Source organism: Cervus canadensis, chromosome 4 (genome assembly GCF_019320065.1).
Source record: "Cervus canadensis isolate Bull #8, Minnesota chromosome 4, ASM1932006v1, whole genome shotgun sequence".
Classification (NCBI taxonomy): Eukaryota; Metazoa; Chordata; class Mammalia; order Artiodactyla; family Cervidae; genus Cervus; species Cervus canadensis.
In genome coordinates, this window is record NC_057389.1 from 67,248,936 (window position 1) to 67,267,606 (window position 18,671).

The 18,671-nt window shown below is 41.2% G+C and overlaps 2 protein-coding genes across 2 annotated transcripts; both read right to left on the reverse strand.

Annotated features, from left to right (window-relative positions):
- Positions 1-1,121: 1,121 nt before the first annotated feature.
- On the reverse strand, positions 1,122-2,069 carry LOC122439259 (olfactory receptor 5V1-like). Its single transcript, XM_043464349.1, has one exon. It carries the CDS (start codon positions 2,067-2,069, stop codon positions 1,122-1,124), a length of 948 nt encoding a protein of 315 aa, XP_043320284.1.
- Positions 2,070-14,159: 12,090 nt separating this feature from the next.
- LOC122439396 (olfactory receptor 5T3-like) lies at positions 14,160-15,083 on the reverse strand. Its single transcript, XM_043464452.1, has one exon. It carries the CDS (start codon positions 15,081-15,083, stop codon positions 14,160-14,162), a length of 924 nt encoding a protein of 307 aa, XP_043320387.1.
- Positions 15,084-18,671: the final 3,588 nt, after the last annotated feature.

Consider the following 18,671-nt stretch of genomic DNA (forward strand, 5'->3'; position numbering starts at 1 on the left):
GCGGAAGTGATACATGTTTTTGAGTTATGTAAGACTATCTTATTAATGATGCTATCACATAACTTAGTGATTAATAGAAAGACAGAATCCAGATAAGAGAAAACTAGAAGACACTTATGTGACAGAGTGAAAAGAGAATCAGAAATGCAGAGATTTTGTGACATACTAATTGTGATCACCAGACTGGAGACTAAATTTCAAAAGCTCTCAGGTTATCCAGGATAGGGAAAATTACTAAGAAAATTATACATGACTTCTGATTTTAAAGCAGTAGGAAATACTCCTACTCTACATGTGACAAGAAAAGGGAATGCACTGAAAATGATGTGCTATCTACAGTCAGAAACTATAGCTCTCTAGGCAAATGAAATAAAAGTACTGGAATTTAAGGCAAAGCAAAGTCTAGTTTCATGAATTTCAGTCTAAGTAGCAGAGTAAAATTTATAATAAAATACAAGGTAGCTAATAGATGTGCTTGTGTGTGTGTCTGTGTGTCTATGTAAATGACCATGTTGATGCTAAGATGAGAATAATACAGTGAGCTGAATTAAATATCTAAATCAGAGACAGAAAAAACTAAGTGCACTCCTAGAAGGCACAGGCAGAACTGAGAATGGAAAGGCTCATGGGAAAACACAGAGAAACAGAGAAATACAGAATAAGTGGAAGCTACAATTGAAGAGGAGGAAGAATGAAATGAAAACACTAAGGATAAATGTCATAAGTAGTCTATCAAATAAAATAAAGAAGCATAGGTACCATTTATACATAAATATAGATTCAAAAAAGATAAAAATATAATATATAGATATGAATATGGTAATAGATCTAAGTTAACTTAGACAGGTTCAGTTTATACCTGTTACATGAGTGTAATTGTTAACAGTTCCCTGCTTCCTTTCAGAAAATATCAACTTTTGGATGATAAAATTAACGTTTCTAGTTCATGAAGATAGTGACTTATAGACAGACATAACTAATGTTATACATATATATGTATAAAAATTTCTATATGTAGACAAGTTTGCATTCCATATACACTCACCTTAATTGAAAATTATTCTATGAATTATTTCTATGAAATCATCATAAATTGAGCTTTGAGTCATTTGCTTTGAATATTATACTTGCAGTGAATATACTCTATGACATAAGACCCTTCTGAGTGCTCCTTTCACTTCTGTTTTTCTCAAGCTGTAGATCATGGGGTTTAACATTGATGTAATAATTCCATATAACATGGAGATGAGTCTATCTCTTGCTGGGAAGTGTTGACTGGAATAGGGGCGTACATAGGTAAATACGGTCGTGCCACCAAATAAACAGACCACCAGAAGGTGGGAAGCACATGTGGAAAAGGCTTTATGCTTCCCCCCTGCAGACTGAATCTTTAGGATGGTAGATACAATGTAGAAGTATGAGACGAAAGTGACCAGAAAGGAGCTGATCCCCAAGATACCTCCTTCCACTAAAACAAGCATTTCTGCCACACAGGTGGATGAGCATGAGAGAGCGACCACTGGTGGGATGTCACAGTAGTACTGGTTAACTTGGTTGTACTTGCAGAAAGAAAGGTGGAATGTGAACACTGTATGAAGGAGGGAATTGAGAAATCCTGTTACCCAAGTCCCAGCAGTCAGCTGAACACATCGAACCTTGGTAATGATGAGAGTGTAACGAAGAGGGAAACAGATGGCCACATACCTGTCATAAGCCATGACAGAGAGAAGGAAGACTTCAGTTCCCACAAGGGCCACCAGAAAATAAAGTTGCAAAGCACACCCAATGTAGGAAATGCTGTGCTTCTCAGTCAAGAGGTTCTCCAGCATCTTGGGGACAGTAACTGATGGGCAGAATATGTCTAAGAGGGACAGATTTGCCAAAAAGTAATACATGGGTGTATGCAGTTTTTTCTCAGTTCCAATGGCCAAGAGAATGGCCCCATTTCCCCCCACGGTGACCTGATAGATGATGGTAAAGACCACAAAGAGAGGGTAGTGCACCTCGGGGCGATCAGAAAGCCCTATGAGGATAAAATGAGTCACTGTGGTTTGATTGTAGGCATCCATCTCCTCTGTCTACAATGGTCTTTCTGGAGGAAATGTAACAAACAAAAACAGATTAAAGCGAAAAGCCAAAGAGGTAAGCAATGAGAAATTCTTACATGATAGTTGGTGAGTAGTTGTGGGTAATATTAAAATTATATCTTATTTAGAGATTTTGATTATTATGTGTGTGCATTCAGGCGAGCCCAACTCTTTGAGATGCTATGGACTGTAGCCCCTCAGGCTCCTCTATCCATGGGGTTCTCCAGGCAAGAATACTGGAATGAGTTGCCACGCCCTCCTCCACGGGATCTTCCAGATCCAGGGATCAAACCCACATCTCTCATGGCTCCTGTATTGCAGGTGGATTCTTTACCCCTGAGCCACTGGGGATGTCCTTTGATTATTATAACTACTACTAAAAAATCTGTTTTCATAATTCTTGAAGATTCATTCTCTGTTCATTTTCAAAAGGAAGCCCTCTGAGAAAATGTAAAAAAAAAATTCAAAATTTGCCTTCCTTTAAACCACTGTGGACCTGTTTGGGATTTCACAGTTCAGTGAAGCTAGACGTGCTTCCCACACCTCCTTGCGCATTTACCTTATTTTGCCTATATTATCTTAATGTGTACAATTTTATGCACAATCTCAGTATAAACTACCTTGCAGTTAGAAGCAGTGTATTATTCCTTGGTATATACATTTTAATAAATGCTAGAAACTTGAAAACATATTGTATATGAACATTCATCCAAATAACTGTTGAGGAAAGGAATGAACAAAGGCCTCCTGCATTGTGGGCATATTTTTTACCACCTGAGCCATCAGGGAAGCCCAAAGGAATGAATGTCATTTAATTTCCTCTGACAAAGTGTTTCTATAAGTAAAAAATAAATATGGAGATGTTTTCATAACTTCAGAATCATAATAATTTAAATATCAACATTAACATGTATTCTCCACAGACAGTATAGTGAAAGTGAGTCACTCAGTCGTGTCCGACTCTTTGCGATCCCATAGACTATACAGTCCATGGAATTCTCTAGGCCAAAATACTGGAATGGGTAGCCTTTCCCTTCTGCAGGGGATCTTCCCAACCCAAGGATAGAACCCAGGTCTCCCGCATTGCAGGTGGATTCTTTACCAGCTGAGCCACAAGGGAAGCCCACAGAAAGTATACTTCAATAAAATTAAATTTGCCTACATAATATAAAGTAAACCTGGTCTGATAGTGTCTGAGTTTCCCAGGTAGCACTAGTGGTAAAGAACTCGCCTCTCAATGTCAAAGACATAAGAGACATGAGTTTGATCCCTGGGTGGGGAACATCTGCTGGAGGAGGGCATGACAACCCACTCCAGAATTCTTGCCTGGAGAATCCCCTTGAACAGAGGAGCCTGGAGGGTTAGAGTCCATAGAGAGTAGGACACTACTGAAGCAACGAAGCATGCATGCAGGCTGAGAGTGTCTGAATGTGAGCCTAACACAAAACAAATGTATTCATTAATATTTTTTCTTCTTAAAATTTAAATAAATCACTATGTGTATATGAATATTTAAAGAAATATGGGGTTCCAGAATTATATATGCTTCAACATACTGGCAATACTAATTATTCTTTAATTTCTAATTTTAATTGCATGGATATTAATAGTCCACATAATCAGTGTTTATGATATTTACAAAAAATGATTTTAGTTGAAGATCTACAAATCAATACCTCTGGATTTTTTTGTCACTTTTTTTTTGTCACTTTGAAATTAACTTTTTTTATATTCTATGTGTAACAGAAAAACTTGATTAGAAAATAAAATGCAAAAGTCATTTTCAGTGGTTCCCCCTTTCTCAACATTTGTTTTGCCTACTGGACATTCTTAATGATTTACTTACTGAGATAATATATATTAGTAGAAATGATATAATTTATGCACAATAATTTATTTATACATGTGAAATGAAATTCCTTTCTGCCATGTTTTTTTTTTCCCATGTAATATTTAAATAAGAATCTTTGAGAAACTTTGGGAGATGTTTTTTCTGTTTCTACAAGGAGCACCAGATCTGTACCATGCTTGAGAGGAAAAAAAAAGAGAGAGAGACTCTCAATAATTCTCAAATCATGAAATTTAGGAAAGAAAATTCTGATAATAACTACAGTGTCTGGATACTGTTAGTCAATCAATAGATGTTTAATAAGTAAGAAAAGTATCAAAACAATAGCGTCTACCATGTCAGTTCTCAAATTCTCAAATTTTCAATATTTTACTGCACTGTTCAATTTCAGTCTACACCTTAATAAGGCTAAGAGTTTTAAAATAATATTCAATTTATGAAACTTTTGAAGATACTTTATAAGAAAATTAGTATCTTGAGATATTAACTTCTATGCTAAGTACTCATTTTTCTTTATACCCACACTTACTAATTTGACTAATTTTTTTAGTGAGGATTATGAAAAATAAGTCAAAAACATCCTGACAGACACATAAGGTAGTTCTACATCAGGATACATAATCAACATGCATCTTTTAAAATATAAGATTTTTCCTAAATTTTGTACTTTATCACTTTAAGTCAAGTTTAGGTTCTTGGCACATAGAATGAAGAATTTGTTAATGAGGGGAAGAAACTTTTACTCATGTGAACAATACATATCTTAAATCAAACATAGTTAAAGCTTACGTATTTCTCATCTGATTAGAAAATAATCTTTTTAATAATACATTGCTAAGGAAGAGGTTCTATAACATTTCTTATTAACCCAAGAGATTGGTAGCAGTATATTAAAAAATCAAAAAAATTCTTAGAAAATAAAATCTCACTTGCTTTGTGAAGTTAATTGGTATAAATATAAGCATATGAGTTTTTTTGAAGAGTCCAGGTTAAAATCAGTTTTTTATCATAAACAGCCAAATAATGAGAACTGGAAGTAGAAATGAGTGGCTTAAAACTAGCCTTTTTTTGGAAATTGCCCAGAAATCAACCTTTCTTATTGTATTTGCATATGGTGTAATCAAGTGTATAAACTTTTTTCTTTAGCAGTTATTTGATGATTCCACTAAATAGAGAAAAAGAAAATTAGTTAATTAAGCAGGAATAATCACTTAAAACTATTACATCTTAAGATAATTGAAAATTTATAATTATAATTAAGTTATATATCAATATCAAAGAAAAATTACATTTAAACAGGATTTTTTATTAAAGATAAATTGCTAGAGAAGTTCTATAACCATTTTTAACTCATGAAGTGACAGCTAATAAACTTAAGAAATTTTAAAAATATATCCTTTACCAAGTTTTATCTGCTTTGTGACACCTTTGTTGCCTGTAGGGCTCATGGACCTAGGTTTCTAGAGAACATACATTCATGTCTACAGATCAGAAACATTGATTAGATAGAGCAGCATTTCCCATAGAGAGGTTTTGGATACACACTTGTGTGGGAATGCACAACTTTCAGGACTGAAATTAAACAACTTAAAACCTTTATAAAAATACTCATTTTAAAATATTTGAAATTTATCACTTTATCTTACCCATCTAGCATTTAGTTTTAACTAATTTTTAACACGTGTATATATTCTCACCATATTAACATTTTTACAAACATCCTATTTTTTTATCTTAGTTTTAAAAGTCTAGAATTTAACATACAACTTTCTAGCCTTTTCAGCAAACTCATTACACATATGAACATTCACTAAGAAGAAAGTAAAATGATCTAACATGCCCCCCACCTTCCCCCCACCCACCACCAAAGCTCAGTTAATTAAAGTAAACTACTCAGGTCTATGGACTTCCCTAGTAGCTCAGAGGGTAAAGAATCTGTCTACAATGCAGGAGACCCAGGTTTGATCCCTGGATTGGGAAGATCTCCTGGAAAAGAGAATGGCAACCTACTCTAGTACTCTTGCCTGGAAAATTCCACAGACAGAGGAGTCTGGCAGGCTACAGTCCACTGGGTTGCAGAGTCAGACAGTAGTGAGTGACTAACACTTTTACCCACCTCTATATAACATGCATTCTGCAATTTATTCTATGGTTTATATTGTGCCTTCTTCTTCCTTAGGGAGGATAAAACAATAATAAGGACTATGGAGAATACATACTTTTCTTCATGATCTCATCTATTACCTACCTAAAAATGGACACCTGTTAATAATAATGGACATTTATTAATAGTAACAGGCACTTAATGTATAATTAGCCAATTTAATCTAAGTTGAAAAAGAAGTTACAATACATAAGAGTGAAAATTTTGTTTCTTATAATTGTCTAGAATACAATTAAATAAAATATTTTCCAGGAATTAAACTGCCAGATAAAAGTGAGGAAGTTAGTGTTACTGAATTTTTTCTGTAATCAGAGTAATCATTTCAGCAAAATATGATTATATAATCTACTTGCTATAATTTGCATTTTTTAGATAGATAAAAATTTTATAATACATGTATGTATTAAACATATTTTTATGGTGCTAAGACTACCCAGCTGAAAAGCTGTTTATTATAACCATTTGGCTTGAGGCTCAACATTCAGAAAACTAAGATCATGGCATCTGGTCCCATCCCTTCATGGCAAATAGATGGGGAAACAACGGAAACAGTGTCAGACTTTATTTTGGGGGGCTCCAAAATCACTGCAGATGGTGACTGCAGCCATGAAATTAAAAGACGCTTGCTCCTTGGAAGAAAAGCTATGACCAACCTAGACAGCATATTAAAAAGCAGAGACATTACTCTGCCAACAAAGGTCCATCTTAGTCAAAGCTATGGTTTTTCCAGTAGTCATGTATGGATGTGAGAGTTGGACTACAAAAAGCTGAGTGCTGAAGAATTCATGTGTTTGAACTGTGGCGCTGGAGAAGACTCTTGAGAGTCCCTTGGATTGCATGGAGATCCAACCAATCCATCCCAAAGGAATTCAGTCCTGAATATTCATTGGAAGGACTGATAATGAAGCTGAAACTCCAATACTTTGGCCACCTGACTGAATCCTTGGAGAAGACCCTGATGCTGGGATAGATTGAAAGCAGGAGGAGAAGGGGACAACGGAGGATGAGATGGTTGGCATCACCAACTCAATGGATGTGAATTTGGGTACACTCCAGGAGTTGGCAATGGACAGGGAGGCCTAGCATGCTGCAGTCCATGGGATCGCAGAGTTGGACACGACTGAGTGGCTGAACTGAACTGAACTGAGACTCAAATTGCATGGAATTTCAAACTTATTTCAACCTATAACTGCAAACTCAATTTTCTAGAATAATGGTTTTAATTTTAAAAATTCAGATATATACATTTCAAAAAATATATGTGCATATTATATGTTTTGGGGGCTTCTCTGGTGACTCAAATGGTAAAGAATCTACCTGCAATGCTGGAGACCTGGGTTAGATCCTTGGGTGGGGAAGATTCTCTGGAGAAGGGAATGACTATCCACTCCAGTATTCCCTGGAGAATTCCATGGACTGAAGGGCTACAGTTCATGGAGTCACAAATAGTTGGACACAACTGAGCAACTCATACTTTCATTCTCCATATGTGTTTAGTGAATACAGGTGAAGGGTACACAGTGTTCATCATACAATTTCAATTTTTGTATAACTTTGTAACTTTTCAAAACAAAATGTTGGGGAAAAATCAAACACAAACATAAAACAGGACACAGGGAAAACTCAGTTTTGCCATCTAACCTGATGTTCACATGCCTACACAACCATTCTGTTATTATGAAATAGCAACTACTTTTAGCTCTATGCTATTTTCTTTTGGAGATAGACTTTTCCCATTTACTCAGAGTAATTTGGTTGCATGGACTTTTCTGTTTGCTTTTTCCTTTTTTTCTTTAGTTTGTTTACTGACTATTTGGAAGGTCTGTAATCTTTTTAGACCTTCGCATGGTTTCTGTTGTACTTTACAAAATAAATTTTAACCTAAATTTATTTATATGTTACCCTCATCTTTCAGACCTTTGGATAACAGAGATGGATACCCTGTTAAGAAATAACATGGAAAAGCCTGTTCAGTCAGTCAGTTGAGTCACTCAGTTGTGTTCAACTCTTTGCGACCCCCATGGACTGCGGCACGCCAGGTTTCCCCGTCCATCACCAACTCCGGGAGCCTGCTCAAACTCATGTCCATGGAGTTGGTGATGAACCATCTCATCCTCTCTTCCCTTCTCCTCCTGTCTTCAATCTTTCCCAGCATCAGGGTCTTCTCTAATGGGTCAGCTCTTCACATCAAGCGGCCAAAGCACTGGAGCCTCAGTCTCAGCATCAGTCCTTCCAATGAATATTCAGGACTGATTTCCTTTAGGATTGACTGCTTTGATCTCCTTGCAGTCCAAGGGACTCTCAAGAGTCTTCTCCAACACCACAGTTCAAAAGCATTAATTCTTTGGCGCTCAGCTTTTTTTATGGTCCCACAGTCACTTCCATACATGGCTGCTGCTGCTAAGTTACTTCAGTCGTGTCCGACTCTCTGCGACCCCACAGACACCAGCCCACCAGGCTCCCCCGTCCCTTGAATTCTCCAGGCAAGAACACTGGAGTGGGTTGCCATTTCCTTCTCCAATGCATGAAAGTGAAAAGTGAACGTGAAGTCGCTCAGTCGTGTCCGACTCTTAGCGACCCCATGGACTGTAGCCTACCAAGCTCCTCCGTCCCAGGGATCTTCCAGGAAAGAGTTCTGGAGCGGGTTGCCATTGCCTTCTCCGCATCCATACAGGACTACTGGAAAAACCATAGCTTTGACTAGATGGACCTCTGCCGGCAAAGTAACGTCTCTACTTTTCAATAGACTGGTCATAGCTTTTCTTCCGAGGAGCAGGCGTCTTTTAATTTCAAGGCTGCAGTGATTTTGGAGGCCAAGAAAATAAAGTCTGTCACTGTTTCCATTCCGCCCCCCCCCCATTTATTTGCCATCAAGTGATTCCTAAATTAAGCGATCTGTCAACAGTATCCGGGCCCAAGCCTCCCCACTTCCAGTTGGGGGAGGGTCCCGCTGGGCCCACGGGGCGGCTGGCAAGTGAGACCGCGCGTGCGCTGTGTGAAGGCAGCGAACCCCGCGGTAAGCTCCGGACGGGGACGTCGGGTCCTTGCTCCCCAGTCCCGCGGCGGTTAGGAGCCCCTAGAGCCTGCCCTCGCCAGGAGCCGCAGCCGCTGCTGGTGTGCGCGCACGGGCTGGGCCGCCTCGCTGGAGAACTTATCCCTAGGACGTGACTCTTGAGTCGGACTAGATGAAGACAGATCTGCCAAGGACTGACGGATGATTTGCGTGGACTGGGCCCCTCGGCGGCACGCGTTGGGGCAGCAGGTAAGACGCCCCGGCGGCGGAGCCAGGTCGCGGGAAGCTCCGCGGTGGCGGGGGCCGGCCGGCCTATCAGGCGTTGGCGAAGCGCCCTCGTGTGTGTGGCGGTGGGACCCCGCGCTCGTTTTCCTGGTGGTCCGGCCGTGTCTCTGTCTTTCTGTTCCCTGGACAGCGCCTGTGCCCCTGAGCCACGGCCCTGGCGGTGAGTGCTTGCCGCCCCTCCCTGTCGCAGCTGGCCCTTGCCCTGTCCCTCACGGGTGACCGCCCGCGCCCCCTTCCGCTGTCTGGGACCGAACCGGCCACGCCTCACCTGGATGTCGTCCCCCGGCCTCCGTCGCCTGTGGCGCCCCCGGGCGGAGGGCCCTCGGTTCAAGAGCGGGGAACGCTGGGACGCCGGGTTGCGCGTGAGGGGCGTGGGGGAGCAGGTACGCGCCCTGAGAGCCTTCTCCCGCGCCGGCTGCGACTCTGGATGTTGGCGGTGGTGGTCGAGAGACCCGCAAGGGCTCCCCTGGTGGCCGGGGAGGCCAGTCGGCGTCCTGGGTGCCGCGCGACCGCCCCTATGCTGGAGGCCTCTGGCGGTGAGACCCCGTGGCGTGCCCGGGCGGCCGACTCGCGATGGCGACTCGTTTTGAACGTCCCAGGGCCCCTCGCGATGGCGCGCGACAGCCCCACCCAACAGCCGCTTCTACGCCGCCGCCACGTCTTCGCGACGCCGGCCTACCTGGCTGCACCCCGTGGGTCCCTTTCTCCGTCAGTCGGTCCGCCGACCCGCAGGGCCGCGCCCGGTGCGGTTCGCATCGCGAGCCGCCGCGGCCCCGCTCCGTTACCCGACGCCGAAGCCTGTCCGCCGACGTCATTTAGTGCTGGGCGAGGAGGAGCGCCATGCCCCGCAGCGCCCTGCTCCGGCCGCTCCCGAGCGCGGGTTGGGTCCCCGCCAGCCGTCGTGGACCGGCCGCGTGCACGCGCCGACCGCCCCCTTGCGGGAGAAAGCGGGAGCGCATCGGCAGGTCCCGACGCGACAGGCGGGTGACCCCCGACCCGCTCCCGGGCCGCCGGGGCAGGGTGCCTGCCACGGGGGACGCCCCCTCGTTCCTCCACGCCGCCGCTGTGATGCTCTGCGCCTCGAGTGGACCAGGCGTGGGTAGGTGCGCCCTCCTCGGTGAGGCTGGTCAGTCGGCCCCCAGTGATCGCCTCCGCCTTCCTCTCTTCGTGGGTTGCTGCCGCCCTGCCGCCCGCCACCCGCGCCCATCTCCCTGTGCTCGCTTGGCCAGCTTCCCTGGTGGCTCAGATGGTAAAAAGTCCGCCTGCAATGCTTGAGACCCAGGTTGGATCCCTGGGTCTGGAAGATCCTCTGGAGAAGGGAATGGCAACCCACTCCAGTATTCTTGCCTGCAGAATCCCGTTGACAGAGGAGCCTGGCAGGCTCCAATCCACGGAGTTGCCAAAGAGTGGGACATGACTGAGCGAATAACACTTCCCTGGTGGCTCAGAGGTTAAAGTGTCTGCCTGCAATGTGGGAGACATGGGTTCAATCCCTGGGTTGGGAAGATCCCCTGGAGAAGGAAATGGCAACCCACTCCAGTATTCTTGCCTGGAAAATTCCATGGACGGAGAAGCCTGGTGGGCTACAGCCCATGGGCTCGCAAAGAGTCGGACATGACTGAGCGACTTCACTTCACTTCATCAACTGTATAGCTGAGCCATGATTTGTTAACATCTGTTTAAATTCATATAAATTCTTTCCAGTTCTCATTATTTCAACAAAATACTTTAATAAACACCTTTGATTATGGTTAAGTGCATGTTGGAGTCATTAGGATAGAATTATAAAACTAGCTTACTTGCTTAAAGATTTCACAAAATTTTCGTTTAGACGGCTTCTGCCAATTTACATCAAATCCTTAAACCTATCTTACTACTGATAGCAGGTATTATTTGATCTATTTGTACAAGCAGAAGCTGGACCAACCTCTATAACCATGTGCCAAGGGAACCTTTCATGCAAAGATGGCCTCAATAAAGGACAGAAATGGTATGGACCTAACAGAAACAGAAGATATTAAGAGAGGTGGCAAGAATACACAGAAGAACTGTACAAAATAGATCTTCACGACCCAGAGAATCACGATGATGTGATTACTCACCTAGAGCTAGACATCCTGGAATAAGTCAAGTGGGCCTTAGGAAGCATCACTATGAACAAAGCTAGTGGAGGTGATGGAATTCCAGTTGAGTTATTTCAAATCCTATAAGCTGATGCTGTGAAAGTGCTGCATTCAATATACCAGCAAATTTGGAAAACTCACCAGAGGCCACAGGACTGGAAAAGGTCAGTTTTCATTCCAATCCCAAAGAAAGGCAATGCCAAAGAATGCTCAAACTACCACACAATTGCACTCATCTCACATGCTAGTAAAGTAATGCTCAAAATTCTCCAAGCCAGGCTTCAGAAATACATGAACCATGAACTTCCAGATGTTCAAGCTGGATTTAGAAAAGGCAGAAGAACCAGAGATCAAATTGCCAGCATCTGCTGGATCATTGAAAAAGCAAGAGAGTCCCAGAAAAACATCTATTTCTGCTTTACTGACTAGGCCAAAGCTTTTGACTGTATGGATCACAATAAACTGTGGAAAATTCTGAAGGAGATAGGAATACCAGACCACCTGACCTGCCTCTTGAGAAGCCTGTATGCAGGTCAGGAAGCAACAGTTAGAACTGGACAGGGAACAACAGACTGGTTCCAAATAGGAAAAGGAGTATGTCAAGGCTGTATATTGTCACCCTGCTTATTTAACTTATATGCAGACTACATCATGAGAATGGGCTGGAGGAAGCACAAGCTGGAATAAAAATTGCTGGGAGAAATATCAATAACCTCAGATATGCAGATGACACCACCCTTATGGCAGAAAGTGAACAACTAAAAAGCCTCTTGATGAAAGTTGAAGAGGAGAGTGAAAAAGTTGGCTTAAAACTCAACATTCAGAAAACAAAGATCATGGCATCAGGTCCCATCACTTCATGGGAAATAGATGGGGAAACAGTGGGAACAGTGGCTGACTTTATTTTGGGGGGCTCCAAAATCAGTGCAGATGGTGATTGCAGCCATGAAATTAAAAGACGCTTACTCCTTTGAAGGAAAGTTATGACCAACCTAGATAGCATATTAAAAAGCAGAGACATTTTTCTTTGTCAACAAAGGTCTGTCTAGTCAAGGCTGTGGTTTTTCCAGTAGTCTTGTATGGATATGAGAGTTGGACTATAAAGAAAGCTGAGCGCTGAAGAATTGGTGCTTTTGGACTGTGGTGTTAGAGAAGACTCTTGAGAGTCCCTTGGACTGCAAGGAGATCCAACCAGTCCATCCTAAAGGAGATCAGTCCTGGGTGTTCATTGGAAGGACTGATGTTGAAGCTGAAACTCCAATACTTTGGCCACCTGATGCGAAGAGCTGACTCATTTGCTATACCCTGATGCTGGGAAGGATTGAGGGTAGGAGGAGATGAGGACGACAGAGGATAAGATGGTTGGATGACATCACTGACTCAATGTACATGAGTTTGGGTAAACTCCAGCAGTTGGTGATGAACAGGGAGGCCTGGCGTGCTGCAGTTCATGGGGTCGCAAAGAGTTGGACACGACTGAGCGCCTGAACTGAACTGAACTGAATGTTAGAAGTAAATGCCTATTTATATTATGACAGAGCTAATGGAGAGAATTTTTGCAAAAGTTTGCTTCATTATAATAAAATCAACAAAACAAAGTTATAGCACAATTCTCTTGTAAAACTGAAGTTTTCTCCTGTAAACTTGATTCAATTATTTGCTTTTTTCCTTCCTTTATAGAGTTTCAAAGGGAGAGTGGGGAATATATAATTAGTATCTCAGATTCATAAATAGCTTAAATTATCCATGAGAAGCAGAAACTATTGGTTATTTTGGGGTCACAATAATTCTTGTAGTTGTTTTTTTCTTTTATGAATTTATTTATTGTAATGAAGTATACATAAAATATTTTTTTTCTTGCCTATTTGCTCTGGGTGGAGTTCTAGTGCTGTGTTTAATAAGAAGGAGGGGGTGAAAGTGGGCACCCTTGTCTTCTTCCTAATCATAGAAGAAAAGGTGTCAGGTTTTCATCATTGAGTATGATGTTAGCTGTGGGTTTGCTATATATGGGCTTTATTATGTTCACATATGTTCCCTCTATACCCAGTTTATTGAGAGTTTTTATCATGAAAAACTGTATTTTCTCAAATGTTTTTCCTGTATCTATAGAGATGATCATACAATTTTACTCTTACTTCTATTAATGCAGTGCAATATGTTTATTGGTTTGCATATGCTGCTTGGAATCCCAGGATAAATCTCACTTGGTCATGGTGTATGACCCTTTAATGTGCTGATGAGTTAGGTTTACTAGTATTTTGTTGAAGATTTTTGCATCTATGTTCATCCAAGTTCATACAGTTTTATTTTCTTGTAGTGTCTTTGGCCGTGGTGTGAAGATAATTCTGGCCCCATAAAATTAGTTTGCAAGTATTCCATAATCAGTTTTTTTAGAAGAGTTTTAGAAGGGTTGGCATTAATTCTTAAAGTGTTTGGTACACTTCACCAATGAAACCAATGGTATAAGGCTTTTCTTTGTTGGAAGGCTTTTTATTACTGCTTTAATCTCCCTACTTGTTATTAATCTGTTCACATTTTCTATTTCTTCACTATTCACTTTACTAGATTATGTGTTTGGAGAAACTGTTTCATCTAGGTTAACGTTCAAAGAAATATGCTTAATATATGAAAAATATGCCTATTTGGATGGGACAAATAGTTTCTTTAGGGCCGCCTGCATGTCTGTGTTTCTCAGACAGTAAACAACAGGATTAAGACTAGGTGTTAGAATGGAGTAAAACACAGACACTAGCTGTCCTTGAAGGGGGAAGTAACGAGAAGTAGGTCTCAGGTAAGCAATGCTCCCAGTGACATAAAATAGAATGATGGTAGTAAGATGAGAGGAGCAGGTGGAAAAGGCCTTCCAACGGCTACCAGCAGAGTGGGTCCGAGCGATGGTGGCAATGATGAGAACATAGGAGATGATGGTGAGGGCAAAGGCACCAAGAATAGTACACCCACCCACCACGAATCCAACTTCCTCGTTGGTGTGGGAGTCACTGCAGGAGAGTCTCATGATAGGGGAGCTGTCACAGAAAAAGTGGTCAATGACATTAGGCCCACAGAACTGGAGGGAGAAGGTGTTGATGGTGTGAAAGATGGCATAGAGAGCTCCGCTGAACCAGGCCACCATAACAAGCTCTGTACACAGCTTTCTGCTCATAATGACACCATAAAGGAGAGGCTTGTAGATGGCCAAACAACGGTCATATGCCATAGAGGTGAGCAGGAAGCACTCAGAAGCACATAGCGTTACAAATAAGAAGAGCTGAGCCACACATTCCCAAAAGGAGATGACTTCTGAACCCATGAGTGAATTAATCAGTGCCTTGGGGATGATGACTGTGGTGTAGCACATGTCCAAGAAAGAGAGATTCTTCAGGAAGAGATACATGGGGATGTGGAGGCGGCTGTCTCGGCTCACAGCTGCAATGATGGAGCTGTTTCCCAGGAGGGCAAAGAGATAGATGAAAAGGAAAAAGATGGTGCTAATGAGCCTCAGTTCAGGCACGTCTGAGAAGCCCTTTAGAATAAATTCAGTTACAGTTGTCTCATTTGTCATTTCCTTCCCAAATCATGAAAAGCAATAGAGAATATTCAAGATGGATATGGTCTTAGTGATAGTTAGTGCAAAACACACGCTCACAGATTTGTCCATAAAGATGGTAAAAAGTAAATCTGGTTCTCTGCATAGTTCATGGATCCCACTAACTTTTCTTTTTCTTTTTTCTTTTGCTCTTTCTCTGTTAAGTCTGAGCAATAACAGATTATAAATGAACAAATAAGCATATTTTTCCAGATACTATGGTTATATACGTGCATAATAACAAGTTGTGAAAACTAATGCAAAAGGTGAAATAATCATATTCATTCAGTAATTATCCACTCAACAAGTACTATTAATAAACGTGCTGCACTAGGTACAGTGCAGTTTGTGAGTTTTTGGCAGGGGTGGGGGGCACTGAAATGGCTGTAACAGAACCACTCACAGAGGTTGAGCAGGTACTATAAATATCTTAGCAGGTCAAGAGCTGGTAGTGATGGAATTGCTACGGGTTTCCATATGAGATTTCAGTTACTGTGATGTCAAATTTTCACAGCTTTTAGTAGAAATAAACTTGAGTTTAGCATAACATTTACTAATGTTCCAAATAGCACTGTGGCCTGGATTTAACCTAGTGGTCTCTGCTAAACAGGACTGTGTCCTGTTTCTGAGTCTTCTCTTCCAGTAGAAATCTTGCTAGCCTATGATCTTTAAAGTCACAATTTTAAGTCATGTTGCAGGAAAAGCATGTGGGACAGGGCCCTGAAATATTGGCACACGACTGGCCTTGTTTTAGGACCTACCGGAACTGAAGATTGACTTTGTCTGTGATACTTGAGAGTCTGATGGTACATCACTCTCACTGCACCTGGAAGGTGTCATCAATATCTTCACAGGACCTAATATTTTAAGTAAGAACAGGAAAGTGAGTATGGAGCAAAAAGCTTTGACTTGAGGAAGAGACAACCTGTTTGCCTCCGTGGTTCAAATAAAAGGAAAGAGTTACTCTAAGAAACGATCCCCCCAAACGTTTGTATTTAACCAATAGCAGTGCTATAAAAACAATCTATTGGACCCATTAAAATCTGACTTTTTAAACATCAATTTAAATTTTCTTTTGAGTAAATCTGTCACCTCTACAACTTTTATTGTTCATAATATAATTTTTGTGTCATTAGAGTAAATGAATTTTTAATATATCACTTAGTATAAAAGATTTTTAGGACCTAAAAAAATCTCTAATAGATATGCAATAAGTGTGGTTATCTCTGGGAATGAGAAAAAAATTTTTTTCAAAAGTTAGAATGAATACACATTGGTGTTAATATTATAATCTTTGTTGTTGTCATTGTTGTTTGGGTGCTAAGTAGTTTCCAACTCTTTGTGACCCCATGGATTGCAGCCCACCAGGCTCCTCTGTCCATGGGATTTCCCAGGCAAGAATACTGGACTGGGTTGCCATCTCCTTCTCCAGGGGATTTTCTAGACCTAGGGATCAAACCTGTGTCTACTACTTGGCAGACGGATTCTGCACCACTCAGCCACCTGGAAAGGCCATTATAATCTTACTTTTTAAATAATAAAATATTTTAAAAGTTATTTCAAGAACCAATTTAAGAATTTTGCTTTTCTAATATTTTTATTTCGATATAAAGACATGAAGGAGAAAAAGAATAAATTTTGGAGAATGTCAGTGGACTTTCCTCTGGGTATTTTTGTATCCAAATTTCCCCTTCTTATAAAAACAGAAGTCATATTGCATTAGAGCCCACCACAATGACCTCGTTTTAACTCAATTGTCTCTAAAGATCCAGTCTCCAAACTAAGTCACAATTGGAGTACTGGAGTTAGGATTTCAACATATGAATTTTGGAGGGGATACAATTCAACTTATAATGGTTAATAAGAAACAAAGCATACTACAACTTATCCTTGTGGAAGAAAGATTGGGATGTCTAAGGACTGCTCATCTGGTCCAAGACAAGAAGTATAGGAAGGGTTCCTTGATCTCCATGAAAGTGACAGTGTCTTTCAAAGAGAGAGAAAACTGACTTATTCAGATTAGCTGTTATCTGCCCTCCAGCATGATCCAAGCCACCTCTGCTATAAGAGTTGCTAGAGTAAGCGTGTTGTTTTTTTCCTGATTTGGGCTTCCATGGTGGCTCAGAAGGTAAAAGAATCTACCTGCAATGCAGGAGACTCAGGTTCACTACCTGGCTTGGAAAGATCCCCTAGAAAAGGGAATGGCTACCCACTCCAGTATTGTTGCCTGGACAGAGGAGCCTGACAGGCTACAGTCCATGGATTTGCATAGAGTTGGACATGACTGAGCAACTAACACTTTCACTTTTTTTCTTTTCCTGATTTACTCTAATATCCACTTAGTGAGAGTGATTGAAATAATGTACTTTGGATGTCTTAGGAGTGTGGCCTTAGGGTGGCTGGTTTCAGCACAGCTAATAATATTCACATTACTTAAACACTAAGCATAGTTTTCTCAACATCTAAGAAAATTATGCCTATGTCCTAAGTTTGTCTTGAGAGTCAGTGAAGTTGTGTAATCAAGCTCAATGTTTCCTCATTTTCCTAATGAAGGAGTTTGGGCACAATGACATTGAGATTCCATTTTGACCTGATAGTCTCAGATTCTAAATGAGTTAGAATCAAGCAGAATGTCCAGGAGAAGCCACAGGAAAAGAGAAAACTTGCCTCTGGCACTTCTGCTTGCTTCCACTGTGCTCTCTGCTGGAACTGACTCCTTCCTTCACTAGGACCTCTGCCTGACTCATCACTCCTTCCCATCACTTCTTATCCAGATGATAGAAATCTGGTGTCAGTCACTTGCATCACAGTATAATTAAGCTGTTTTCTTGGCCAGTGATGTCTGGATTTAAAACTAAGTATTTTCATATCATTGAAATATGCTTACTTCTATTCTAGCCATTTTCAGGCACTAATGCATTGATTTAAATTATGGTTCATCAAATAAGATGAACTTGTTCTTGATAGGCCAGGGGGCCTTATTAACTTGGTGAATCCTTGTGTTTGCATAACGCTGGAATGAGTGTTTCATTATATGCAAGACAGTGGGTTTCCCTGATGGCTCTGTAGAAAATCTGCCAATGCAGGAGACTCTGGTTCTATCCCTGGGCCAGGAAGATCCCCTGGAATAGGAAATGGCAACACACTCCAGTATTCTTGCTTGGAAAATTCCATGGACTGAGGAGCTTTGTGGGCTATAGACCATGTAGTCACAAAAGAGTCAGAGATGACTGAGTGACTGAGCACATAGCACGTGGGAGAGTACCAATACCGGTATATGCAAACTAGCAGACAGCACGATTATTACCAGGCTCTAATATGCCCTGTGGAATCAGACCAATACAGAAAAATTGAAAGTCAATTATTTCTCAAAATTCTGAGTGTACCTGGTTTACTTTGATCTTGATGGCTGTTGAATCCAAAGAAATAAGCTGATGAGCTTTGCAAACCATATGAAGAATCACTAAAGAATCTAATGCACACTGGTAATAGAACTAATAGTTGTTCTGTCCTTATAGTAGACTGATTTTAGACCAGTTTCATCACCTTTCTGTAAATTTCTTC